Source organism: Phyllobates terribilis, unplaced genomic scaffold (genome assembly GCF_046119375.1).
Source record: "Phyllobates terribilis strain yellow unplaced genomic scaffold, ASM4611937v1 Scaffold_1__5_contigs__length_1240528914, whole genome shotgun sequence".
In the NCBI taxonomy this organism is placed as follows: domain Eukaryota; kingdom Metazoa; phylum Chordata; class Amphibia; order Anura; family Dendrobatidae; genus Phyllobates; species Phyllobates terribilis.
This window is the reverse complement of record NW_027362761.1, coordinates 784,712,732-784,740,229: the sequence shown is the minus strand read 5'-3', so window position 1 is coordinate 784,740,229 and position 27,498 is coordinate 784,712,732. Positions and strand designations below refer to the sequence as shown.

The window sequence follows — 27,498 nt, the reverse complement described above, 5'->3', positions numbered from 1 at the left end:
ATTGGGACTGGTTATCCAACATTCGGACTATCCTACGTTGCAACCTTTCATAAATTTTTCTCTGCCATCCACGTCCAGGGAGATTAGCTATAGTACTGTGGGTTGTAAACTTTTTGATTATGTCGCTCACTGAGGACAAAGAAACATCAAGATCTTTGGATATGGACTTGCAACCTTGAGATTGTTAATATTTTTCAACAATTTTGGTTCTCAAGTCCTAAGACAGTTCTTTTCTCCTCTTTCTGCTCTCCATGCTTAATGTGGCACACACAGACACTCAATGCAAAGATTGAGTCAATTTCTCCCCTTCTTGTCTAGTCTCAGGCATGATTTTCATATTGCCCACACCTGTCACTTTCCACAAAATTGTTTACCCACAGTTTTGGAAAGGTTAATCAAAAATGTCCAAGAAACCATGGAAAGTCAAATGCTAGACAATTCAAATCAACCTGTATACCTTAGAGCCCTGTTAGCCATGTAGTAGGCTTTGGGATAAAAAGTGACTTCAGCTCAAAAAGCGTACAAATATATTTTCATTTATTGAAGCATGGTAAAATTTACAAAGTCAATAAAAAACAGGAATAGATTAGAAAAAAGATAGAAGGGAAGGGGGAACCTCCAATAGACGGGAGACATTGTATATTCGCCTTTTCCTCTATTACTTTAAAGCAGGTAGTGCTAACAGTATTTGGTAATCAGAATAGGCTCATAGTACCCATATACCTTCATTACTAAGTGTCTACCTATATTTCCAAATAAAAAAGACAATGTCAACGTCATCAATCATAGGATACAGATGGATGTTATTCCTATCTATGCATCATATAAATATGAATTCATAAAGTGCATGGTGCAAGTAGCAAACAACTGCATTGTCAACTACTGTATATGGAAAAATAATAGCAACAAACAAAGTGCATAGTGCCAAAGGAGAGCATTGCTGTCCTATAGGAGTAAATAGTTACTAAGCTTGCTTGTGCTGTTTGGTGAAAATCATGACACAGATACAGCATATAGGAGTTTTGTAAATGAAACAAATTATGAGGAATCCTATTACCTGGATAGAAGCCTACAGATGGACCAGGGGAGTGCAGTAAGGTGCCGCGTCTCCCTCGCCCCGACGCCGTTTCGCTATCGCTTCTTACAGGTATCAACAATTTTGTCGGGCCCATTTTTAAAGGTTTGTGTGAAATGATGTCCAATTTGGCTTTTTTCTCTGTCTTTTGTGCTGTTTCAATACACACAAAAGAAATAAATGTGTATAACAAAACATTAGTGATGAGCGAGTATGTCTCATTAACCCTTTCGGCGAGCACGCTCGGGTGCTCGCTGAGTATTTTGGCATGCTCGCATTTCATTTACTGTCGCCACGGCGGCATGTGTCATGGCTGTTAGACAGATATTTTTCATTTGTTATCTAGCCTGTCCTATCATACTGCAGGTGCTACTATTTAAACCTACCCCATGCTTGTCTTCTTTGTTGGCGATAGTCTTTAGTGGATTCTGCTTGGAGTTTCTTTCTTACGATACACTGTCCCTCAATACCTTAGGAGGTACGTGATACACTCAATGGCCTTTTAGGGAGCCAAGTCGAAGTTGTCTTCTCTAATTTTTACCTTAGTGTTTATCTAGGTCGCGCTGAAGTTGCTAGGACCTGCGTTAGTGAGTACAGGAACTGGGTGGGGTTTGTGCATAGTTCGGTCCTTTATCCCCGTGTTTGCTAACATGTGTACATTACACAGAATATCATAGAATGTCATACACAGAAAATATTCAGACCGCTTCACTTTTTCTATATTGTTTTACATTACAGGCTTATTCTAACATAGGTAATATTTTTTTTTGGATTCAGTAATCTATTGTATATAAAATACTCCAAAACAACAACAGTAGTTTGGCAATTTATTCAAAATAAAAACCTGATATACCAAATTTACCGAACTATTCAAACACATTAATACTGTTATGGTCTGCAAGCAAGTACTAAGGAAAGAAGGGGAAAGATTTCCCTACAGTAAGACTAAGCTGAATCCCTACGATGTAGCGGGCTGCCTGTTCCTAGCGAACAGACCAGCCTTAGTCCTAGGCTAGTCTGAACGAAGACCTATAGAATAAAGGGAAGGGGTCCCTAAAAGAACTAAGGACTGGAACAAAAATGGGACACCTCCTGAACAGAGAAGGTTGTTGCCGAACACAAAAAACAAACTGACAAAAAGGTACTAGAGGTCCCAAAAGGACCAAGCGAACTGAGAGATATAGGCACAGAAGCACCTGGCTAGCAAAACAGTCAAACAACACTGAAGTCCAGCGCAGCCAAAAAGGCGGAGCTGGAATATAAAGGCAGATGGTTACGTGACCGCAAAACACAAGATGGAAAAAGCAAACAGGAGGGTTGTAACAAATATAACACTAAAATAAGTCCTGTAAGTAGGGTATTCAACTCATTTACTGTTTATTACATTAATACCTTTCTAGTAGAATTACGACGGGGCATTTAAGAGAAATTTGTTTTTGAAGCTTATTCTCAGTTGAATTGGGACGGGCACTTCACTCCTCACTCTTCCCCCAGTGACCTGTCTCCCCTGCGCACCACGTCATTGCCCAGGTTTTTTTCATCAAATGGGGCGGCACCTGGCTGGAGAGGTCCTGATGATGTTGCCAATAAAGGACAACTTCATCATCACTGGAGATCTGACTGGTTCACAAGAATGTGGATAACTTCTCATCTTTGGACAAACACTTTAATTAATCATACCATTGGTACACCAGGTGACCCTTGCTGTTTTCAGACATGTGTAATTAGAAACTTATCAAATGGAAGCTCCCTTCGGTCTCTTGCTCTCTCGGCTCAACCAGGGGTTGATGCGACCAACCTGCAGTCTGTATTGTTCTAGGGTACACAAGAAATGAACTTTAAGTCTGCCACTTTGCGCTCACCAGTCTTGGATACTTCTCCTAATTTTCTTTGGTGCATGTTTCTCTCCCATCTGGAAATACACAAAGCACACAAAAACTTACCTTACACCAGACAATACCCAGCTCCTAAGCATTACAAATCTCACACCTTGAAAAAACAGTTTCTCTATTGTAAATTCCTGTTGCACATTGTACATCTATAGAAAGTTGATCCTGCCTGTAAGACCAAAAAACTTCATCATTGAACCTAAATCTCAGCATGTGATAATGTGTAGTTTAACAAACCAAAAAGGCCCCACACACCTTTAGTATTAATTTACAGGTGTACAAATACGCTGTGACCAATTTACAAACATATATACACACTATGCGTCAGCACACTGCAATAAATGAATATACAGTTAGGTCCATATATATTTGGACAGAGACAATATTTTTCTAATTTCGGTTCTAGACATTACCACAATGAATTTTAAACAAAACAATTCAGATGCAGTTGAAGTTCAGACTTTCAGCTTTCATTTGAGGGTATCCACATTAAAATTGGGTGAAGGGTTTAGGAGTTTCAGCTCCTTAACATGTGCCAATATTTAAAGTGAACCTGTCATGTCATTTCAAGCATCTAAACTGTCTCCAGTGCGTTGTTAGTGATGCAATGGGCATCACTAACATTTTATTTTCATTAAAAATGGCGCTCTAATGATGTCCCAAAAGCAATTTGATTGATTGTCCTGGAAGCACCGAGGTCACTTGAAACTGTCATAAAATCCCAGGCTTGCGCAGTGTGGAGTGTGAAGCCGCGCTGGCGCATTGTTGAGGTCGGGCAGCTCCACACTGCACAAGTGTGGGATTTTACAATGGTTTCGAGTGACGTCGGCAATTCCAGGACAATCAATCAAATTGAGTGGGCGGGGACGCCCATGAATGAACGAAAATGAAGTACACCCCTATGACTAAATGTCAGGCTTCAGATTTAGTACTATTCACTTTGAGACCAAATATTCTACCAAAAATGTAAAAAATCCTTAAAATATTATGAAGATATGTAAGCGTGGAAGTGATAAAAAGTAGATCATCATCAGCGAACAACATGTACTTATTTTTTTCTGCACCATTTAATACAACCTACCGTTTGTTTGTCAGTGCAAAAAGTGTATGAGACAGGACATCTCTGTCCTCGTGTGAGAGACCCAAAACATGTTGGACTCAAACCCCTGAATGCGAACCCTGGCCAATTGGTTAGTTTATAAAGTCTGGAGTGTATTAAGAAACTGAGGACCAAAGTCCATACTTCTCAAAATAAATTGTAGATACTGCCAAGAGACTGATTAAAATGATACCTGGGTTGATTAAATCCGTATTCTGGTTGTTGTTTAATCTTTGAATGCAGTTTGGAGATAATGATATGCTCATACTCCGGGGCGGCCTGTAGGCAGGTCTTTATTTGGTGGTCTAAATGACAGGTCACTGAACCTTCAGTGACCTGCCCACTACTTTAAATACTGCGCATGCGCAGTAGGATCTATTGGCAAGGGTGATAGATGCTGCACATGCGTGGGCGGCGGCGCCATTTTGCTGGAGTTAAATTTTTTTTAAAAAAGACCTCAATATGAACTCTCATGCGCAGTATTTAAAGGGGTTGTCCCACGAATAAAATTAATTTTAAAGTTAATTTTAATCAATAGATCTTGGAATAATAATAACTTCGACAATTAGATGTGTGTAAAAAAAATGTTCCTGTGCTGAGATAATCTTATAAATGTGCCCCTGTTGTGTACTGTGTAATGGCTGTGTCTGACCGTGCAGGAACAATGGTCTGATCATACCATAGCTCCTGGGCAGGGGAGGAAGCAAAATACTATACAGATAGAACAGCATGAGTTCACAGCTGATTCTTTTTGTGAGATAAAACATTTCCCTAACTGTTTTTAAAAAATGTTTTACCTCAAAGAAAGAATTATTTGTGATCCTGTGCTGTAATGTCTGTATTCTTTTCTACTTCCACCCCTGCCCAGGAGATGTGGTATGATCAGACCATGTTCCTGCATGGTCAGACATTGCATAGTACACGTCAGGGGCACATTTATAAGATTATCTTTGCACAGGGACATTTTTTTTAAACACACCCAATTGTGAAAGTTATTATTATTCCAAGATCTACTGATTAACCACTTCGCGCCAGAGCCTGTTTTTGCCTTCGTGACCGGGCCAATTTTTTCAATTCTGACCACTGTCACTTTATGAGGTAATTACTCTGGAACGCTTCAACGGATCCCCCTGATTCTGAGATTCTTTTTTTGTGACATATTGTACTTCATGATAGTGGTAAAATTTCTTCGATATCACTTGCGTTTATTTGTGAAAAAATCTGAAATTTGGCGAAAATTTAGAAAATTTTGCAATTTTCAAACTTTGAATTTTCATGCCCTTTAATCAGAGAGATTTGTCACACAAAATAGTTAATAAATAACATTTCCCACATGTCTACTTCACATCAGCACAATTTTGGAACCAAAATTTTTTTTTGTTAGGGAGCTATAAGGGTTAAAAGTTGACCAGCGATTTCTCATTTTTACAACAAAATTTACAAAACCATTTTTTTAGGGACCACATCTTATTTGAAGTGACTTTGAGGAGCCTTTATGACAGAAAATACCCAAAAGTGATACCATTCTAAAAACTACACCCCTTAAGGTGCTCAAAACCACATTCAAGAAGTTTATTAACCCTTCAGGTGCTTCACAGGAATTTTTGGAATGTGGAAGAAAACAATGAACATTTAACTTTTTTTCACAAAACTGCTACTTTAGCCTCAAATTTTTAATTTTCACAAGGGCAGCCAGAAAAAATGGACCCTAAAATGTGTTGTGCAATTTCTCCTGAGCACGCTGATACCCCATATGTGGAGCAAAGCCACTGTTTGGGCGCACGGCATGGCTTGGAAGGTAAGGAGCGCCATTTGACTTTTGGAATGGAAATTTGACTGTAATCGATAGCGGACGCCATGTTGCATTTGGAGAGCCCCTGAGGTGCCTAAACAGAGGAAACCCCCAACAAGCGACCCCATTTTGGAAACTAGACTCCTTAAGGAACTTATCTAGATGTGTGGTGAGCACCTTGAACCCCCAGGAGCTTCACAGAATTTTATAATGTTGAAGTGTGAAAATAAAAAAACACATTTTTAACACAAAACTGCTACTTTAGCCTCAAATTTTTAATTTTCACAAGGGCAGCCAGAAAAAATGGACCCCAAAATGTGTTGTGCAATTTCTCCTGAGCATGGTGATACCCCATATGTGGTGCAAAGCCACTGTTTGGGCGCACGGCATGGCTTGGAAGGTAAGGAGCGCCATTTGACTTTTGGAATGGAAATTTGACTGGAATCGATAGCGGATGCCATGTTGCATTTGGAGAGCCACTGAGGTGCCTAAACAGAGGAAACCCCCAACAAGTGACCCCATTTTGGAAACTAGACCCCTTAAGGAACTTATCTAGATGTGTGGTGAGCACTTTGAACCCCCAGGAGCTTCACAGAATTTTATAATGTTGAAGTGTGAAAATAAAAAAACACATTTTTAACACAAAACTGCTAATTTAGCCTCAAATTTTTAATTTTCACAAGGGCAGCCAGAAAAAATGGACCCCAAAATGTGTTGTGCAATTTCTCCTGAGCATGCTGATACCCCATATGTGGTGCAAAGCCACTGTTTGGGCGCACGGCATGGCTTGGAAGGTAAGGAGCGCCATTTGACTTTTGGAATGGAAATTTGACTGGAATTGATAGCGGACGCCATGTTGCATTTGGAGAGCCCCTGAGGTGCCTAAACAGAGGAAACCCCCAACAAGTGACCCCATTTTGGAAACTAGACCCCTCAAGAAACTTATCTAGATGTGTGGTGAGCACCTTGAACCCCCAGGGGCTTCACAGAATTTTATAATGTTGAAGTGTGAAAATAAAAAAACACATTTTTAACACAAAACTGCTACTTTAGCCTCAAATTTTTAATTTTCACAAGGGCAGCCAGAAAAAATGGACCCCAAAATGTGTTGTGCAATTTCTCCTGAGCATGCTGATACCCCATATGTGGTGCAAAGCCACTGTTTGGGCGCACGGCATGGCTTGGAAGGTAAGGAGCGCCATTTGACTTTTGGAATGGAAATTTGACTGGAATCGATAGCGGACGCCATGTTGCATTTGGAGAGCCCCTGAGGTGCCTAAACAGAGGAAACCCCCAACAAGTGACCCCATTTTGGAAACTAGACCCCTTAAGGAACTTATCTAGATGTGTGGTGAGCACCTTGAACCCCCAGGAGCTTCACAGAATTTTATAATGTTGAAGTGTGAAAATAAAAAAACACATTTTTAACACAAAACTGCTACTTTAGCCTCAAATTTTTAATTTTCACAAGGGCAGCCAGAAAAAATGGACTTCAAAATGTGTTGTGCAATTTCTCCTGAGCATGCTGATACCCCATATGTGGTGCAAAGCCACTGTTTGGGCGCACGGCATGGCTTGGAAGGTAAGGAGCGCCATTTGACTTTTGGAATGGAAATTTGACTGGAATCGATAGCGGACGCCATGTTGCATTTGGAGAGCCCCTGAGGTGCCTAAACAGAGGAAACCCCCAAAAAGTGACCCCATTTTGGAAACTAGACCCCTTAAGGAACTTATCTAGATGTGTGGTGAGCACCTTGAACCCCCAGGAGCTTCACTTAATTTTATAATGTTGAAGTGTGAAAATAAAAAAACACATTTTTAACACAAAACTGCTACTTTAGCCTCAAATTTTTAATTTTCACAAGGGCAGCCAGAAAAAATGGACCCCAAAATGTGTTGTGCAATTTCTCCTGAGCACGCTGATACCCCATATGTGGTGCAAAGCCACTGTTTGGGCGCACGGCATGGCTCGGAAGGTAAGGAGCGCCATTTGACTTTTGGAATGGAAATTTGACTGGAATGGATAGCGGACGCCATGTTGCATTTGGAGAGCCCCTGAGGTGCCTAAACAGAGGAAACCCACAACAAGTGACCGAATTTTACAATCTACTCCTCTGTATAAATTAATCTAGTGGTGGGAAAATAAGTAGGTAAATGGTCACTAAACCCATAGATGAATTCCCACAGAGGTGTCATTTCCATAATGGGGTCACTTCAGGGGGGATTATGCTGTTCTGGCACTTTTCAGAGTGCCAGAGCTAAAGAATCCCCCCTGAAGTGACCCCATTTTGGAAATGACACCCCTCTGGGAATTCATCTATGGGTTTAGTGACCATTTTAACTCAATGGATGATTTCCAGAAACAAGCACGCAATGGAAGGTTTAGATTCTGGAGAACCCCCTCCTGGAAATTAAGTGAGCTCTACTCGAATGTGTCATTCACTAAATGAACCAAATGTTTGAATGACAAATTGGGATACATTTTTACAGTTTAAAAACGTGGTTCTGTGTGGAAGATTTTAAAGCAGTCAGTGACGCATAAGGCTGGCAATGATGGGCATTGTGGGCAATAGTAGCTGGTATCACGCCTCATTCCTCTCTTAGTACATACACGACATCTTTTCTGGGGGTTCCTTCTTGTTTCCGTTGCTGGAATAAGTGCAATAAAATGTCGCTCAGTGAGTCTTTTCACATCCTCAGATTCTAATGGATGAGCGGGGCTAACACTTTGAAAGACAAGATTTTCAATTACCTTTTCTTGATAATCAAGAAAAGGATCTGAATTTCCTGCTTTTTTGTACAACACAAAAGAATTGTATGTGGCCACCTGAAACAAATAAATAACCAACTTTTTATACCAGGTATAGGACTTTCTTGATACCTGGTATGGCTGTAGAACCTGGTCTGCAAGGTCCACACCCCCCATGTGTTTGTTGTAGTCAATGAGTGACACAGGTTTTTGCTTCTGAGTGGTGGATCCTAGTTCTACAGTGGCCCTTGTGGCATCTGTGTGGATCGAGCTGAGGACAAAAATATCCCGCTTATGCCTATATTTCAGGGCAAGCAGCTCTCCGTTGCGTACAGCCCCTGACTGCCCCTTTTGCAACTTTTGGTTGACCAATGGTTGTGGAAACCCCTGACGGTTTTTACGGATGGTCCCACAAGCCCCGATGTTGTGTTCAACCAGACTTTTAAATAGGGGTATGCTGGTGTAATAATTGTCCACATATAGATTGTAGCCTTTTTGAAAAAATGGACTTATCAGCTCCCAAACAATTTTTCCAGATGTCCCCAGATAAGTAGGGCATCCTGGTGGGTTTAGCTGGCTATCTTTCCCCTCATATATGCGGAAAGCGGATGTGTATCCGGTTGAACTTTCGCACATTTTATAGATCTTTATTCCAAACCTTGCCCTTTTAGATGGGATAAATTGCTTGAGGTGCAGTCTTCCTTTGAATTTTACAAGGGACTCATCTATAGAAATATTTTGTGTTGGGGTGTAGAGGCTTAAGAATTTTTCTGACAAATTTTCAATGATGGGTCTAATTTTATATAACCTGTCATGTTCTGTTGCATTTCTGGGCAGGCATTGGCTATTGTCGTTAAAATGCCAAAACCGCATGAGCATTTCATAACAGGTCCTAGGCAGAACGACTGAAAACATAGGGGTGGCTTGAACAGGGTGGTTGGACCAGTAGGATCGAATGCTCTTTTTCTTAACAAGCCCCATGGCAAATGTAAGTCCTAAAAAATTTTTAATTTCCGGGACATTAGTTGGTGTCCATAAATTTGCCCTAGCATAGTAAGATCGGGGATTCTGGCTTATGAATTGGGATGCATATAAATTTGTTTGCACGACAATATGCTCTAGCAAGCTGTCTGTAAAAAACAAATTAAAAAAATGAATTGGTCCAAAATCTTCCACCTCCACATTTATACCAGGAATGGCGTTGAAATCAGGGCTGAATGGAGCAGCCGAATCCGAAGCCTCCCATCTGGGAAATGCTAGATCATGTGGCACCGCCCCTTGTACACTGGCGTGCGCCAATTCACTAGTAGCAGGGACAGCGCTTGTACTGGGCAGTGTTCCCTGATTTGGAGACGTTTCTCCAGTAGCGCTATTTGCCCCTATTGCTGTACTGGTCCTTGGGCTTGAGGATGGAACAGAATCACTGCTCATTTCTGAGCTCTCAGTGTCGCCGCTACTAAAGCCCTCAAAATCCGTATCTCCATCTGAGATTGCACTGTCATCAGTGTCAGAACATAGCAGGGCATACACCTCTTCTGCGGTATAAGTCTGACGGGCCATTTTATTTTTATATTTTTTGACCGGACTGAACGGACCGGACTAAACGGACCGGACTGAAAGGACGGAACCGGACTGGACTGACCGGACTGGACTGACCGGACTGGACTGACCGGACTGGACTGACAGGACTGACTGACCTGACAGGACTGACTGATCTGACAGGACTGACTGGACTGATCTGACAGGACTGACTGACTGACAGGACTGACTGATCTGACAGGACTGACTGACTGACAGATCTGACAGGACTGACTGACTGGACTGATCTGACAGGACTGACTGACTGACTGGACTGACTGATCTGACAGGACTGACTGACTGACTGGACTGACAGCTCTGACAGGACTGACTGACTGACAGATCTGACAGGACTGACTGACTGATCTGACAGGACTGACTGACTGATCTGACAGGACTGACTGACTGACAGATCTGACAGGACTGACTGACTGACAGATCTGACAGGACTGACTGACTGGACTGACTGACTGATCTGACAGAACTGACTGACTGATCTGACAGGACTGACTGACTGATCTGACAGGACTGACTAACCCTAACTCTTACTTTCTTTTTTATTTTATTTTTTTCACTTTTACTGTGGCAAGGCTGACAGCTCTTGTCACAGTGTTTCTCCTCTGCTCTCTCACTGAGATCGGAGGAGAAACAGTGTATTTATCAGGCAGATCGCCCGGGAAAGTTTGTTGCTAAAACAAACTTCCCTTGTGATCTCTCTGATTGGCTGGTGTGACGCTGTCATCATCGAGACCTGAGCCAATCAGGTCTCGATGATGTCAGAGGTCACAGCACCAGGATCCCCGCCGCTGGCAGGTATGTGGGGGGTCCCGATCGCCGACTACCGGCTGTCACTATCTTTTAAATGCCGCGATCGCTATGGATCGCGGCATCTAGAAGATAGGAACAGGTTAACATCATGGGGACCTGATCCAATCAGGTCCCCATGATGCCACATGTCAGAGCTATCGCTCTGAACCGGTACCGCAGCGCTAGCAGGACCCTGGGGGTCCTGAGCGCTGCGGGACCACCCACCGTTTTTAAACGTCGGCGCTGCACAGAGCCCAGGCAGCGCCGACGTTTATGTACAGTGGGCGGTCGGGAACCGGTTAAAATTAACATTTGTACGTGGGAAAACACCTTTATAATAGGAGGCAGGTCACTGAAGGTTCAGTGACCTGTCACTTAAGCCCATAAACATGAACATAAGAACAGAGCACTAAATAAAGACCCGCCCACAGCACGAACATATCATTATCTCCCCACTGCAATCAAAGATTAAAAAACAACCACAAGACTGATTCATCAACCCAGGTATCATTTTAATCAGTGTAACGTTGCCAACCTGACACTGCATGTGGTTTACTTCGCACAATCCTGATGACAGTTTTGCTTTAAATGTATAATAACATAGGATAAAAAACCTTGAATAAAACAGATAAAGTATGATGCAAACAAAAGTGCCCCAAAACACAGTATGATACCCCCACAGTGAATTCCTCCACACGCACGGTATGATGGCCCTACTGTACCCCTCTCCCTCAAATCCCCCACCAAAGAATGGTGGCCCCATCACAGTATGATTCTCCAACTGTAAACTCCACACAGCTCTTCATGCAGTATAATTGGCACAAAAAGTCCTCCATACAGTATTATGGGCCCACATAGTGCTCCATACAGTGTTATAGGCCCACATAGTGCTCCATACAGTCTTATAGCCCCGCATAGTCCTCCATACAGTATAATGGGCCCCACATAGTCCTCCATACAGTATAATGGGCCCCACAAAGTCCTCTATACAGTGTAATGGGCCCCACATAGTCCTCCATACAGTGTAATGGGCCCCAGATTGTGCTCCATACAATGTAATGGGTCCCACATAGTGCTCCATACAGTGTAATGGGCCTCATATAGTGCTCCATACAGTGTTATGTGCCCCACATAGTGCTCCATACTGTATAATGGCCCCACATAGTCCTCCACATTTTATAATGGCCCCGCATAGTCCCCCATACTGTATAATGGCCCCACATAGTGCTCCATACAGGATAATGGCTCCACTTAGTGCTCCATATTCTATAATAGTCCGCATAGTCCTCAATACTGTACAATGGCCCTGCATAGTCCGTCATACTGCATAATGGCCCCGCATAGTCCTCCATACAGTATAATGGCCCTGCATAGTTCTCCATACAGTATAATGGCCCCGCATAGTCCTCCATATTGTATAATGGCCCCGCATAGTTCTCCATACTGTATAATGGCCCCGCATAGTGCTCCATACTTTATAATGGCCCCAGATTTAAAAAAAAACAAAAACTACTCACCTCTGCTTGTTCCAATGCTGATCTGGTCTCTTCATATATCACAGTCCTACCTGTGGGCACGCGCACCATCTCCTCAGCCCACGCGCTATCCCCTCACCCTCCTAAGCATGCATGCAGACTAATGTGCGCTAGCGCATCACTGGCGCCACGGCCACTCTCCTCAGCCCACGCGCCCTTCCATCAGGCTGTATGCCCTCCTACGCCCTGAAGGGACGGCTTGTGTGCAGAGGAGAGTGGCCGCAGTGCTAGTGAGAGGGGAATGGCGCGTGGGCTGAGGGGAGTGGTGGCAGCGACAGTGCTGAGGAGATGGCACGCATGCCCACTGGGAGGGCTCTGCGTGCCCCCTCTGGCACGCATGCCATAGGTTCGCCACCACTGTCCTAGAGTCTTGGAAGGTTAGCCCAACTTATTTACCCAGAGTACTTTTTCTAAAAAGATATCTTCATCAAGCCCCCATGCTCTGCTGATAAAAAATACATCGTTTTTATGCTTAAAACCCTATCTGCCAGATGATTCAAAAGGGGTCATAGGGAGCATATAGTTACAAATAGAAGTTAAAGAATTAATTTGTGATTAGCTCAGGATTTTGAGTTCCCATTTGATGTGCGCAACTTAGGAATCCAGATCACAAAGAAAAATTGCAAGCTAGAATAGTATTTGGATTATCTCATAGCATATAGGATCTACATTTGGTCCAATGCAGTCCCTTTTCAGCATAAGTTGTTAGTAGAGATGAGCGGATCCATTCGCGGAACTGCAGTCCAGCGTCCAAGTCAGTGCTACCTGGTGACTCGACGAGAGTCCCACAAATCTATGACATTCCGATGTCCCCGACATGGCATTTGATTAGTCAGGGCTGGTGCAACGTCATCTGTGCGAAAAAAAAGTGTGAGACTGCCAGTTTAATCTTTACTAGGGGGCCTAGGATTGGAATATTCCTTTTTTCAACACAACATCAGGCAGTAGGTTGCTCACGCTACTATAAGCAGCTTTCATGGCCTAAACATGCTACCATGGCCTGCAGCATTTAGGGACTTGTCTCCCATTTATCAAGCACATCTGTCAGGTCATTGGTCAACAAATGCAAAGGGATCTGCCAGCAGCTGATCCTGTTGATTTCATGTCCAAGTGCATTCAATGTGGCAGAACAACCTTCAGAAAACTATTAACAACAATGCAGGCGTATAAGTGTGTTTATTTCTACACGTGGCACTCATACTCGATACTGAATAAATCAAAATGTTTTGAAAATGTTGTTTCCATTTTTTCATTATTTGCATTACATTAACATGTCTATCGATCCTGTGATTTCCATAACTGCACGACTTTTTCATGGTCTTGCAATTTCAATGTTGAGGAGAGTATGTAATTATCACTTCATTTGTATTACATGGAGTTAGACTTGGTGCAGATCGATTCACAGGACCCAGTCCAGCAGCCAGGTATCTGTGGCTGCTGGATAGGAGCCCTTAGGACAGCCTCTTACCTTACCGCATCCTCAGGTCTACTTTTGATTGGCCAAACTGGTATGAAGTTACATGTGCGTCACACTGCAACAAGTGCGATGACGTCACTAGGCTGACTAATCAAAAGAAGAGCCTTAGGTGCCGGGATGTGAAAGGTGATTACTGACCAGAGATTACTGACCTGGCCACTGGACTGGATCCTGCAAATCAAGTCACACCAACTCTATGTGGGGTGCTTATCAAGTAAAGTGTTAACATTAAAAATAAATCTCTCTCTGGCTTTCACATATATATTTATGCTCTGCTTCTCTTTCAGACAGCCATATTCAGTACCCTGTCAAGTGAGAAGTCATTATGCGAGCCAAAGCTGGTAGGTCCTCTCCACCCTCATTGCCTGCTTTCGTGTACTTATGCTCTATCGTGCAAAGTCTACATTGCAGATTTCGGTGGCAGCTTACCCTTACCAAATATGTATTGGGTTTCTTGGTTCATAATAATATTTCATGTAACATTATATTGCTTAATTCCTGATTGTATGTTTTATTAAACTACCAATAACTAATTTTCGGATGAAAATATACAGATATATGTTCAGAATGACAGATTTCTCACTACTTCTTTAGTTGTCATCTTATGTATCTTTAGGTCATCACTGAATGAGCATTTACTCAATGATAGTCATCAAACTGGCTAATGGCAGTCACTTCCACTCAATGATATTTTTATTAGTTTGCTTATAGTTTCCATTTTAATGTCACAACCTAATTCTAGGGGGTATGTAATCTTCTGATTTATATGATGTCCACCATCTTTGAAATCAAGAAGAACTGCCATTGATCCATTGTGAATATTGTCCCTGTGGTATAGATAAGGTGGCATATTCCTGGTTACCATAACTCCTCATTTAAAATACTTGATTGACTCAGAGTAAAGGCCTGATAATATAATTCCGGCGCAATGGTGTTTAACATTCAGCTGCATTCTTTAGACAAGACTATATGCCAAATTATTTCCAAATTGATTTCCGAATGATAGGCATTTTCACATTGGCTTAATTGATACTCTTGGCAAATATTGCTGCACAGAGTGTGGCTCCTGTGAATGCTGATTACATGAATAATGCCAAATACATTTTAGTCCCCCGTTTGATACTTTAACAGATGGACCAGGCTCCCCAAAAGCTGCTTGAAAGCTAATGAATTTAGATTAATTCCATATCATTAAATCTTTGATCAAATATGATTTTGATGTTTGATGCTTAGAATGATAAAATCAACCAGAGTAATACTCAGGGGAGAGATATAAAATGCTTTAATGAATTGTTTGTCTATATTGTATGTCTGATTGGGTTGTATAACCTGCATGACACCCATGAGGAAGCTTAAAAAAAATGTCCTTCAAGTATTTTAGAGAACTTCTGTGGAAGACAAATGAAAACAAAAATTCAGCTTTTTTGCTAATTTTATATAGCTCTTCATTTTAACAAGGACACAGCTCACATTTCTGCTGTAGAGGATCACTTGATCACTGAGCAACACTGGCATGGGCATAATTTCGATATGAGCAGTGCTTAAGTTGTCTTGCTGTTTATCGTGTGGTATCAGTAATGTAGTCCTTCAACCTTACAGGTTGCTTTGAACGCTGAGATACCAGTTATGTACTTTTAAATATTATTTTACTGTTTTAAAAAAAACAAGAGCATGTTTTTGGGGGAAAATGGCATTTTTTATTTATTACTTAAAATTGCATTTCTTTTCACTCTCTTAAAAACTTTTCATTCCAGTTTTTCTATGACCTATTGTTAGGCCCTGTGCTGCCAGAGGAACCCATGCAGATTGGTCGGATCTTTGAGACAATTACATGTGCATATTTTCTGCAGATATTCCATAAATGTCCTAGATGGATGGGACAATCCCTTTAAGATACTGTATAGTGAGAGAGATGGAATTGGCCCAAAATACGGCAGTTTTTATGAGCCTTTATTTACAACGGAATAAGGAGTCTTCAGCAACGTAGTGCTAGTAAGAAGTAAGGGAGCTGAGTGAGGTCCTCACTTTAGCCTGAATGTGCTTTGCTTTGATCAGCGGCTCAGCGCATTTTATTTTTAAACATAATCCAAGGAGCAGAACTTTGCAATAGGGAACATAACAATTCCAGCCGACTGACTACAACTCCCAAATGCCTCTTTGAGTGGATTCAAGTTTGCTATCTTGCTAACTGGATTGTGGCAATGCTGATAATGCAGTCTAAAAGCTCTGTAATAAAAGAAGAACACTGTCATGCACACCACAGTAATGAACACATATAGAGATGTATATAGACAGATCATATACAGTACAGACCAAAAGTTTGGACACACCTTCTCATTTAAAGATTTTTCTGTATTTTCGTGACTATGAAAATTGTACATTCACACTGAAGGCATCAAAACTATGAATTAACACATGTGGAATTATATACTTAACAAACAAGTGTGAAACAACTGAAAATATGTCTTATATTCTAGGTTCTTCAAAGTAGCCACCTTTTGCTTTGATGACTGCTTTGCACACTTTTTGAATTCTCTTGATGAGCTTAAAGAGGTAGTCACCGGAAATGGTCTTCCAACAAGCTTGAAGGAGTTCCCAGAGATGCTTAGCACTTGTTGGCCCTTTTGCCTTCACTTTGCGCTCCAGCTCACCCCAAACCATCTCAATTGGGTTCAGGTCTGGTGACTGTGGAGGCCAAGTCATCTGGCGTAGCACCCCATCACTCTCCTTCTTGGTCAAATAGCCCTTACACAGCTTGGAGGTGTGTTTGAGGTCATTGTCCTGTTGAAAAATAAATGATTGTCCAACTAAACGCAAACTGGATGGAATAGCATGCCGCTGCAAGATGCTGTGGTAGCCATGCTGGCTCAGTATGCCTTTAATTGTGAATAAATCCCCAACAGTGTCACCAGCAAAGCACCCCCACACCATCACACCTCCTCCTCCATGCTTCACGGTGGGAACCAGGCATGTAGAGTCCATCCGTTCACCTTTTCTGCATCGCACAAAGACACGGTGGTTGGAACCAAAGATCTCAAATTTGGACTCATCAGACCAAAGCACAGATTTCCATTGGTCTAATGTCCATTCCTTGTGTTCTTTACCTTAAAAATGTCTCTTCTGCTTGTTGCCTGTCCTTAGCAGTGGTTTCCTAGCAGCTATTTTACCATGAAGGCCTGCTGCACAAAGTCTTCTCTTTACAGTTGTTGAAGAGATGTGTCTGCTGCTAGAACTCTGTGTGGCATTGACCTGGTCTCTAATCTGAGCTGCTGTTAACCAGCGATTTCTGAGGCTGGTGACTCGGATAAACTTATCCTCAGAAGCAGAGGTGACTCTAGGTCTTCCTTTCCTGGGGTGGTCCTCATGTGAGCCAGTTTCTTTGTAGCTCTTGATGGTTTTTGCAACTGCACTTGAGGACACTTTCAAAGTTTTCCCAATTTTTCGCACTGACTGACCTTCATTTCTTAAAGTAATGATAGCCACTCGTTTTTCTTTACTTAGCTGCTTTTTTCTTGCCATAATACAAATTCTAACAGTTTATTCAGTAGGACTATCAGCTGTGTGTCCACCAGACTTCTGCACAACACAACTGATGGTCCCAACCCCATTTATAAGGCAAGAAATCCCACTTATTAAACCTGACAGGGCACACCTGTGAAGTTAAAACCATTTCCAGTGACTACCACTTGAAGCTCATCAAGAGAATGCCAAGAGTGTGCAAAGCAGTCATCAAAGCAAAAGGTGGCTACTTTGAAGAACCTAGAATATAAGACATATTTTCAGTTGTTTCACACTTTTTTGTTAATTATATTATTCCACATGTGTTAATTCATAGTTTTGATGCCTTCAGTGTGAATGTACAATTTTCATAGTCATGAAAATACAGAAAAATCTTTAAATGAGAAGGTGTGTCCAAACTTTTGGTCTGTACTGTATATATACACTACCGTTCAAAAGTTTGGGGTCACCCAGACAATTTTGTGTTTTCCATGAAAATTCATACTTTTATTTATCAAATGAGTTGCAAAATGATTAGAAAAAAAAAAAAAAAATAATAAAAAAAAATATATATATACAGTTATATGAAAAAGTTTGGGCACCCCTATTAATCTTAAGCTTAATGTTTTATAAAAATTGGTGTTTTTGCAACAGCTATTTCAGTTTGATATATGTAATAACTGTTGGACACAGTAATGTTTCTGCCTTGAAATGAGGTTTATTGTACTAACAGAAAATGTGCAATCTGCATTCAAACAAAATTTGTCAGTTGCATAAGTATGGGCACCCTTATCATTTTCTTGTTTTAAATACTCCTACCTACTTTATACTGACTTACTAAAGCACTTTTTTTGGTTTTGTAACCTCATTGAGCTTTGAACTTCATAGCCAGGTGTATGCAATCATGAGAAAAGCTACTTAAAGTGGCCACTTGCAAGTTGTTCTCCTGTTTGAATCTCCTCTGAAGAGTGGCATCATGGGCTCCTCAAAACAACTGTCAAATGATCTGAAAACAAAGATTATTCAACATAGTTGTTCAGGGGAAGGATACAAAAAGCTGTCTCAGAGATTTAACCTGTCAGTTTCCACTGTGAGGAACATAGTAAGGAAATGGAAGAACACAGGGACAGTTCTTGTTAAGGCCAGAAGTGGCAGGCCAAGAAAAACATCAGAAAGGCAGAGAAGAAGAATGGTGAGATCAGTCAAGTACAATCCTCAGACCACCTCCAGAGAGCTGCAGCATCAACTTGCTTGGGTTGGTGTCACTGTGCATCGGTCAACTATACAACGCACTTTGCACAAGGAGAAACTGTATGGGAGAGTCATGCGAAAGAAGCCGTTTCTTCAAGCACGCCACAAACAGAGTCGACTGAGGTATGCAAAAGCACATTTGGAGAAGCGAATTTCTTTTTGGAAGAAGGTCCTGTGGACTGATGAAACCAAGATTGAGTTGTTTGGTCATACAAAAAGGTGTTATGCATGGCGGCAAAAAAACACAGTATTGCAAGAAAAACACTTGCTACCCACAGTAAAATTTGGTGGAGGTTCCATTATGCTTTGGGGCTGTGTGGCCAATGCCGGCACCGGGAATCTTGTTAAAGTTGAGGGACGCATGGATTCCACTCAGTATCAGCAGATTCTTGACAATAATGTTCAAGAATCAGTGATAAAGTTGAAGTTATGCAGGGGATGGATCTTTCAGCAAGACAATGATCCAAAACACCGCTCCAAATCTACTCAGGCATTCATGCAGAGGAACAATTACAATGTTCCGGAATGGCCATCCCAGTCCCCAGACCTGAATATCATTGAACATCTGTGGGATCATTTGAAGAGGGCTGCCCATGCTCGGCGACCATCAAACTTAACTGAACTGGAATTGTTTTGTAAAGAGGACTGGTCAAAAATACCTTCATCCAGGATCCAGGAACTCATTAAAAGCTACAGGAAGCGACTAGAGGCTGTTATTTTTGCAAAAGGAGGGTCTACTAAATATTAATGTCACTTTTCTGGTGAGGTGCCCATACTTATGCACCTGTCAAATTTTGTTTGAATGCAGATTGCACATTTTCTGTTAGTACAATAAACCTCATTTCAAGGCAGAAACATTACTGTGTCCAACAGTTATTACATATATCAAACTGAAATAGCTGTTGCAAAAACACCAATTTTTATAAAACAATAAGCTTAAGATTAATAAGGGTGCCCAAACTTTTTCATATAACTGTATATATATATATAAAATGATTTTATTAGAAAGAATAATTTTCTCCTTCAAACTTTGCTTTTGTCAAAGAATGCTTCCTTTGCAGCAATTACAGCATTGCAGACCTTCTAGCTGTTATTTTGCTGAGGTAATCTTAAGAAATTTCACCCCATGCTTCCTGAAGCCCCTTCCACAAGTTTGCTGATGGGCACTTTTTGCGTAACATATGGTCAAGATGCGACCACAACAGCTCAATGGGGTTGAGATCTGGTGACTGCGCTGGCCACTCCATTACAAATAGAATACCAGCTGCCTGCTTCTTCCCTAAATAGTTCATGCATAATTTGGAGGTGTGCTTTGGGTCATAGTCTTGTTGTAGCATGAAATTGGCTCCAATCAAGTACTGTCCACAGGGTATGGCATGGCGTTGCAAAATGGAGTGACAGCGTTCCTTATTCAAAATCCCATTTACCTTGTACAAATCTCCCACTTTACCATTGCCAAAGTAACTCCAGACCATCACATTACCTCCACCATGCTTGACAGAGGGCATCAGGCACTCTTCCAGCATCTTTTCAGTTGTTCTGCGTCTCTCAAATGTTCTTCTGTGTGATCCAAACACCTCAAACTTTGATTCGTCTGTCCATAAAACTTTTTTCCAATCTTCCTCTGTCCAATGTCTGTGTTATTTTGCCCATATTAATCTTTTCCTTTTATTAGACAGTCTCAGATATGGCTTTTTCTTTGCCGCTTTGCCCTGAAGACCAGCATCCCGGAGTCGCCTCTTCACTGTAGACATTGACACTGGCGTTTTGCGTGTACTATTTAATGAAGCTTCCAGTTGAGGAGCTGTGAGGCGTCGATTTCTCAAACTAGAGACTCTAATGTACTTGTCTTGTTGCTCAGTTGTGCAGCGGGGTCTCCCACTTCTCTTTCTATTCTGGTTAGAGCCTGTTTGTGCTCTCCTCTGAAGGGAGTAGTACACACCGTTGTAGGAAATCTTCAGTTTCTTGGCAATTTCTCACATGGAATAGCCTTCATTTCTAAGAACAAGAATAGACTGTCGAGTTTCACATGAAAGTTCTCTTCTCTTTTTCTGGCCATTTTGAGAGTTTCATAGAACAAACAAATGTAATGCTCCAGATTCTCAACTAGCTCAAAGGAAGGTCAATTTTATAGCTTCTCAAATCAGCCAAACCGTTTTCAGCTGGGCTAACATACTTGTGCAAGGGTTTTCTAGGGTTTTCTAAACATCCATTAGCCTTCTTACACAGTTAGCAAACACAATGTACCATTAAAGCACTGGAGTGGTGGTTGTTGGAAATGGGCCTCTATACACCTATGTAGATATTGCAATAAAAACAAGACGTTTGCAGCTAGAATAGCCATTTACCACATTAACAATAGAGTGTATTTCTCATTCATTTAATGTTAGCTTCATTGAAAAAAAATGTGCTTTTCTTTCAAAAATAATGAAATTTCTAAATGACCCCAAACTTTTGAACGGTAGTGTATATACATATACATACACAGTGGCATGTAAAAGTCTGGGAACCCCTGGTCAAAATTACTGTTATTGTGAACAGTTACGCAAGATGATGATGAAATGATCTCTAAAAGGCCTAAAGTTAAAGATGATGCATTTCCTTTGTATTTTAGGGAATATATATATATATATATATATATATATATATATATATATACTGTATATATATTGTAATGTGTTACATTTTAAAAATTACAAAAAGGAAAATGGACCAATGCGAAAGTTTGGGCACCCTGCATCGTTAGTGCCTGGTAGCACCCCTTTTAAAAGTATCACAGCTTGTAAATGATTTTTGTAACCAGACAAGAGTCAATTCTTGTTGAGGGATTTTCATACATTCTTCCTTGGAAAATTCTTCCAGTTCTGTGAGATTCATCGGTTGTCTTGCATGCACTGCTATTTTGAAGTCTAGCAACAGATTTTCAATGATGTTCAAATAAGGAGACTGTGAAGGCCATTGTAAAACCTTCAGCTTGCACCTTTTGAGGTAGTCTAGTGTAGATTTTTTACGTGTGTTTAGGATCATGATTAGTGTTGAGCGAGCACTAAAATGCTCGGGTGCTCGAAGCTCGGGCCGAGCTCACCGTGATACTCGGGTGCTCGACCCGAGCAACGAGCCCAATGTTAGTCTATGGGAGACTCGAGCATTTTTGCGGTGGCACCCCTGGCAGTCTTTTAAAAGCCTAACAAGTGCCCAAAACGATAGTGACAGTGCTCAAATGACATGGGGACAGCATGGGGATCGCCCCAGGAAGCATTTCTGACCCCCAGGTCACTGCTGTCAACAACGTGGTCAGAGGTATTAAGCCACTTTTACAGGCTCACAATAAAACGAAAGTGAAACTTTTTTCCTGTGAAATATGTTAAGGAACATCCTTTCCAGGGAAAAGACTTGTGTATAAGTTAAAATAAATGACCAAAAACAAAAATACTCCTCCACACCTTCGGCTATGTTCACAAGTAGCATTTTTTATGCGTTTTTTGCACTTTTGTATTGCTTTCAACTATGACAAATGCATTCACCGGGAAATGTCATTTTAACATTTTACAACCTTATCTGGCCATGTGCTGTGCGACACATGCATAAAGTGCTGAAAAGACATGGGAACAGCATGGGGAAGACCCCTGGAAGCATCTCTGACTCCCAGGTCACTGTCTAAAAGTGTGCCCATCATAAGTGATCCTTGCCGCATCAGAAGATGCAGACTTGCAACTATCCCCATGCAAGTTCTAGTCCCAGGGCAGTGTTCATTTGTACCTCCCCCATTCCTTGCAATACAAGCGCAAGTATGCAGCCTGCCACCCACCCACCCCCAGGCTGCAATACCATACTGCTTGCTTGCTTGAACTTGAAATTGGGCCTTTTAGGCATGTGGAGGCGGAATCTGGCCACCACGTCATGGCTGTGTTGGCGGCCTGGAATCCATACTCAGTCCCCAGCCGCCCGGCGGCCGGGTGTCCATACTCAGCCCCCAGCTGCCCCGCGGCCGAGTGTCCACACGGTCCCCAGCCGCCTGGGGGCAGTCGGGTGTCCATAAACGGTCCCCAGCCGCCCCCATTTCTCCTTGGAACATCCCCCCACACACGTTTCTTAGCCCGGCCTGCTTTAGGCAGCATTTGACGAGACCACCAGAGAACCAGACTCCTCCGGTGGGCCCTGACTTCTCCATCGGTGGAGTTGAGAGTGCCAAGGTGAGGAGCATGATGATGATGACAGAAGTTAGCATCTGCTATGTTTTCTTTTAATGCAAGTGTAAGTGTGCAGCCTGCCACCCACCCACCCCCAGACTGCAATTCATACTGCTAGCTTGCACTTGAAATGGGGCCTTTTAGTTTAGAGGAGGCCGAAGCTGGCCACTACCTCATGGCTGCTTCGGCAGCGAGGTATCCATACTCAGTCCCCAGCCGCCCCTATTTGTCCTGGTGTGCCTTATACATAAGATTAAGCGCGTATACAAAAACATTACCTGTGCCCTCCCCAATGCATTTAGTGGGAAGGAGAGCCTATTCCGCTGTAGTGTGTGCATGCCAAATCCCTGTTCATGGTACATGCGAAGATGCCTCCCACCTTGCACCTGTCGTTGCAGACTTGCAACTATCCCCATTCAAGTCCTTGTCCCAGGGCAGTGTTCAATTGTACCTCTCCCATTCCTTGCAATGCAAGCGCAAGTATGCAGCCTGCCACCCACCCACCCCCAGGCTGCAATACCATACTGCTTGCTTGCTTGCACTTTAAATTGGGCCTTTTAGGCATGTGGAGGCGGAATCTGGCCACCATGCCATGGCTGTGTCGGCGGCCTGGTATCCATACTCAGTCCCCAGCCGCCTGGTGGCCGGGTGTCCCCGCTTGCTCCCCAGCCTCCAGGGGGTGGCCGGGTGTCCATACTCGGTCCCCAGCCACCCCTATTTGTACCGGTAACCTTTCCCACACTTTTCTTAGCCTGGCCTGCTTTAGGGCAGCATTGGCCGAGCCCACCGGACTATCAGACTCCTTCGGTGGGCCCTGGCTTCTCCATCAGGGGAGTTGAGAGTGCCAAGGTGAGGAGCATGATGAGGATGATAGAAGTTAGCATCTGCTTTGTTTTGTTGTAATGCAAGCGCATGTATGTAGTAGCGGCTAGGCCTGAGGAGGTCAGCGTTTTGGCGCATATCCTACCTCCTCCGAGGTTTTCCTGCTACTATCCAAGTTCTATGACTCCCGTTAAAACAAAGCTTCAGGTGTTAAATGATGGATGAGGTAGTGGCAAAGGAGAAAGAGCAGGAGGAACAGGGACCATTCACATCAATATCAGGCCAGTCAACCAGATATGTCTTGTAGGATATGTTTCTGTAACAAAAGGAGCGGTTCGGCTACACAGTTATAGGGCATACAGTGAGTGCAATGCCTACCAAAAATTTCGAGGCACTCCAATGCCCCTTGGAAATGACATGGAGGTCAGAGGGCGTTAACTAAACCTTTTTTTCCATTTATAGCAACTGGGTCTCCTGTGCACTGTTGGCCTAAGCAGTGAATGGAATGCTTTCCAAAAATTATGAGGTACTGCAATGCCCCTTACAAGAGCCATGTGTGGCACCCCAGGGGTCTGGTCACCACAGTAATAGAGATTACGTCGGAGAGCAAGTGGGAGGTTTCCTGGTCAGGATCCCTTAAACATGCAACATCCTCTTGCACCAGTCCTGGGAGGGGAGAATTCTGCCCTTATAAACTGGATCTGGGGTGGGGTTGAGTGAGTCAGAGAACAGTCAGAGTCAGAGTGAGAGCAAGGGAAAGTAACAGCAAGGAGCTCTGTAGGAGCTAGGAGCTAAAGACGAGGGGCTGGAAGCTGAGCAGAGCTCGCCCTGACAGAAGACAATAGGAACCGGACACAGGAGTCCGAAGCTGTGAGGACTTATATATCCAGCAGCAGAAACCAGCCGGCAGGGGATTTCAGGTCCTCTGGCCATAGAAGCCCAGAGGCTCAGTCACAAGCAAGGGACCAGCACCGCCGTCGTGGAGCGGAGGCTAACAGAAGGCCCCAAGTCACCAGCCATACGGGTGAGCACTACACGGTACACTCAGGGACGTGGGCTACTTCTACCCGCTTACAGCAAGGTAGCCAGGAAGAGTGCAGACAGACGGGGAGGCCTACAACTCCACCTGGCCAGGGGAACTCCTGCTTGCTCACAGACTGACCAGGCCTCTTAAGCTAGCCAGTACTCCCGGGAGGGTCTACCTTATAATCATCAGTAAAGACCCTGAACTGCACTGCAAAGACTCTGAGTCATTCCTGCTGCGCTCGTGCACCATCACCCCCATCATTCACACTCACTGCCCTGAGCCTATACTCCTCCCGAGGGGAGTTATCCCATTTTATGCTGCGCACACAACACCAGCCTCAGCGGTCTGCCTCGCAGCGGTGGTACTCCCTGACCGCAATCCACGGGTGGCGCAGTCGGACAATTAACCTAAAATCCTAAGAAAAATTGCCACTGGTTTGACCAGCCTGAGCCACGGGACCGGGTCACCGCCACAGAGACTACAGACCCCAGAGACCTGGCACCGGGTATCCCACACACGTGTACACACGGCCCAGGGGGCGCGTCACATGCAGTACAGCATATTACAAACATAAGTCCCATTATTGGGGAGTGGGTGTCCCATAGTATTTGCTTATGCCTTGCAAGCAAAAGCTGCCAAAAATTAGGACGGAGCAACTTGCAATGCCCCTTACAAGAGCCATGCAGTACAGCATATTACAAACATAAGTCCCATTATTGGGGAGTGGGTCTCCCATAGTATTTGTTTATGCTTTCCCAGCAAAAGCTGCCAAAAATTAGGACGGAGCAACTTGCAATGCCCCTTACAAGAGCCATGCAGTACAGCATATTACAAACATAAGTCCCATTATTGGGGAGTGGGTCTCCCATAGTATTTGCTTATGCTTTCCCAGCAAAAGCTGCCAAAAATTAGGACGGAGCAACTTGCAATGCCCCTTACAAGAGCCATGCAGTACAGCATGTTACAAACATAAGTCCCATTATTGGGGAGTGGGTCTCCCATAATATTTGCTTATGCTTTCCCAGCAAAAGCTGCCAAAAATTAGGACGGAGCAACTTGCAATGCCCCTTACAAGAGCCATGCAGTACAGCATATTACAAACATAAGTCCCATCATTGGGGAGTGGGTGTCCCATGGTATTTGCTTATGCTTTCCCAGCAAAAGCTGCCAAAAATTAGGACGGAGGAACTTGCAATGCTGGCACCCTGGTGGTATAGTGGTGGTGGAGGCTGAGGATAAGGAGAAGAAGATTAAACAGCCGAAACGAGGAAGCGTATACCCATGTGTGGGTGTGAAGCGGTGCATGTGAATACACCTCCCGAAATAACACAGTGGATTTGACTTTATGTTACTCTGCTGTCATTTGGTTGTGATGAGAAGTCTGGCCCAATCCAGCCCTTGTTCATTTTGATAAGGGTCAGCTTGTCAGCATTGTCAGTTGACAGGCGAGTGCGCTTATCAGTTATAATTCCCCCAGCGGCACTAAAAACACGCTCCGATAACACGCTAGCGGCAGGGCAGGCCAGGACCTCCAAGGCGTACAGAGCGAGTTCATTCCAAGTGTCCAGCTTGGATACCCAATAATTAAAAGGCACAGAGGAATCACGGAGGACGCTGGTACGATCGGCAAGGTACTCCCTCACCATCTTTTGAAACTTTCCACTCCTTGTGAGAGTACCCCGCGCCTCAGGGCCTGTAAGCTGGGCGGGTGTCAGAAAACTGTCCCAGAACGTTGACAGTGTTCCCCTGTCTCTGCTGGATTGGAGTTGCATCTCTCTCGCCTGTACGCCTTGGTTGGGCAACGAACTGTGACCTCTGCCGCTAGCGTGTTCAGATGGGAATTTTTTTAAGAGTTCTGCAGCAAGGGCCTTCTGGTATTGCCCCATTTTTGTAGACCTCTCCACCTCAGGAATAAGAGAGTGAAAGTTGTCCTTGTAGCGGGGGTCTACAAGTGTCACCAACCAGTAATGACTGTCACCCAACATTTTGACAACGCGAGGGTCACGGTTAAGGCAGCGTAACATAAAGTCAGCCATGCGTGCCAGACTGGTAACGGGCAAGATTTCCGTGTCCTCACCAAGATGACGACTGACCATGCTCTCCTCCTCCTCCTCCTCTTCCTCCTCCCCCCTGTTCTCAGGCCACCCACGCTAAACCGACGGTATGACACTTGTACAGGTACTACCGTCTACAACCCATGATAGCAGCTCCTGTTCTTCCTCCTCCTCCTCCTCCTCCTCTCCCTCATTGTCCCCCAATGCACGTTGGGATGAGATGAGGCTAGGCTGTGTGTAATCGCCCGCTACGGCTTCTTGATCCATCTCATCATACTCTGGCTGCAATGCCTCCTCTTTAATTCTCTGCAGAGAGCGTTGCAAAAGACAGACAAGTGGGATGCTGACAATAATGATGGCATCATCGCCACTCACCATCTTGGTAGCCTCCTCAAAGTTTGTCAGGATGGTACATATGTCAGACATCCAGGTCCACTCCTGAGGTCTTATGTGTGGAGTCTGACCTGAATATCGACGGCCTTGTTGCAGCTGGTACTCCACAACTGCTCTCTTCTGCTCACAAATCCTTTGCAACATGTGGAGGGTAGAGTTCCAACGTGTGGGGACATCACACACCAGTCGGTGTGCCGGAAGCTGCAAACGCTGCTGCAACACAGCAAGGGCGGCGGAAGCTGTAGCCGACTTGCGAAAATGA

At 43.4% G+C, this 27,498-nt stretch overlaps 1 protein-coding gene across 2 annotated transcripts in view; it reads left to right on the top strand.

The window, feature by feature from the left end:
- RASGEF1B (RasGEF domain family member 1B) overlaps positions 1-27,498 on the top strand; it is a 690,877-nt gene that overhangs the window by 277,025 nt on the left and 386,354 nt on the right. For both annotated transcript variants that reach the window (XM_073637008.1, XM_073637007.1), the window contains one exon: positions 14,289-14,342. In XM_073637008.1, the coding sequence (XP_073493109.1) occupies positions 14,289-14,342 (54 nt within the window). The remainder of the gene's footprint in view (positions 1-14,288; positions 14,343-27,498) is intronic.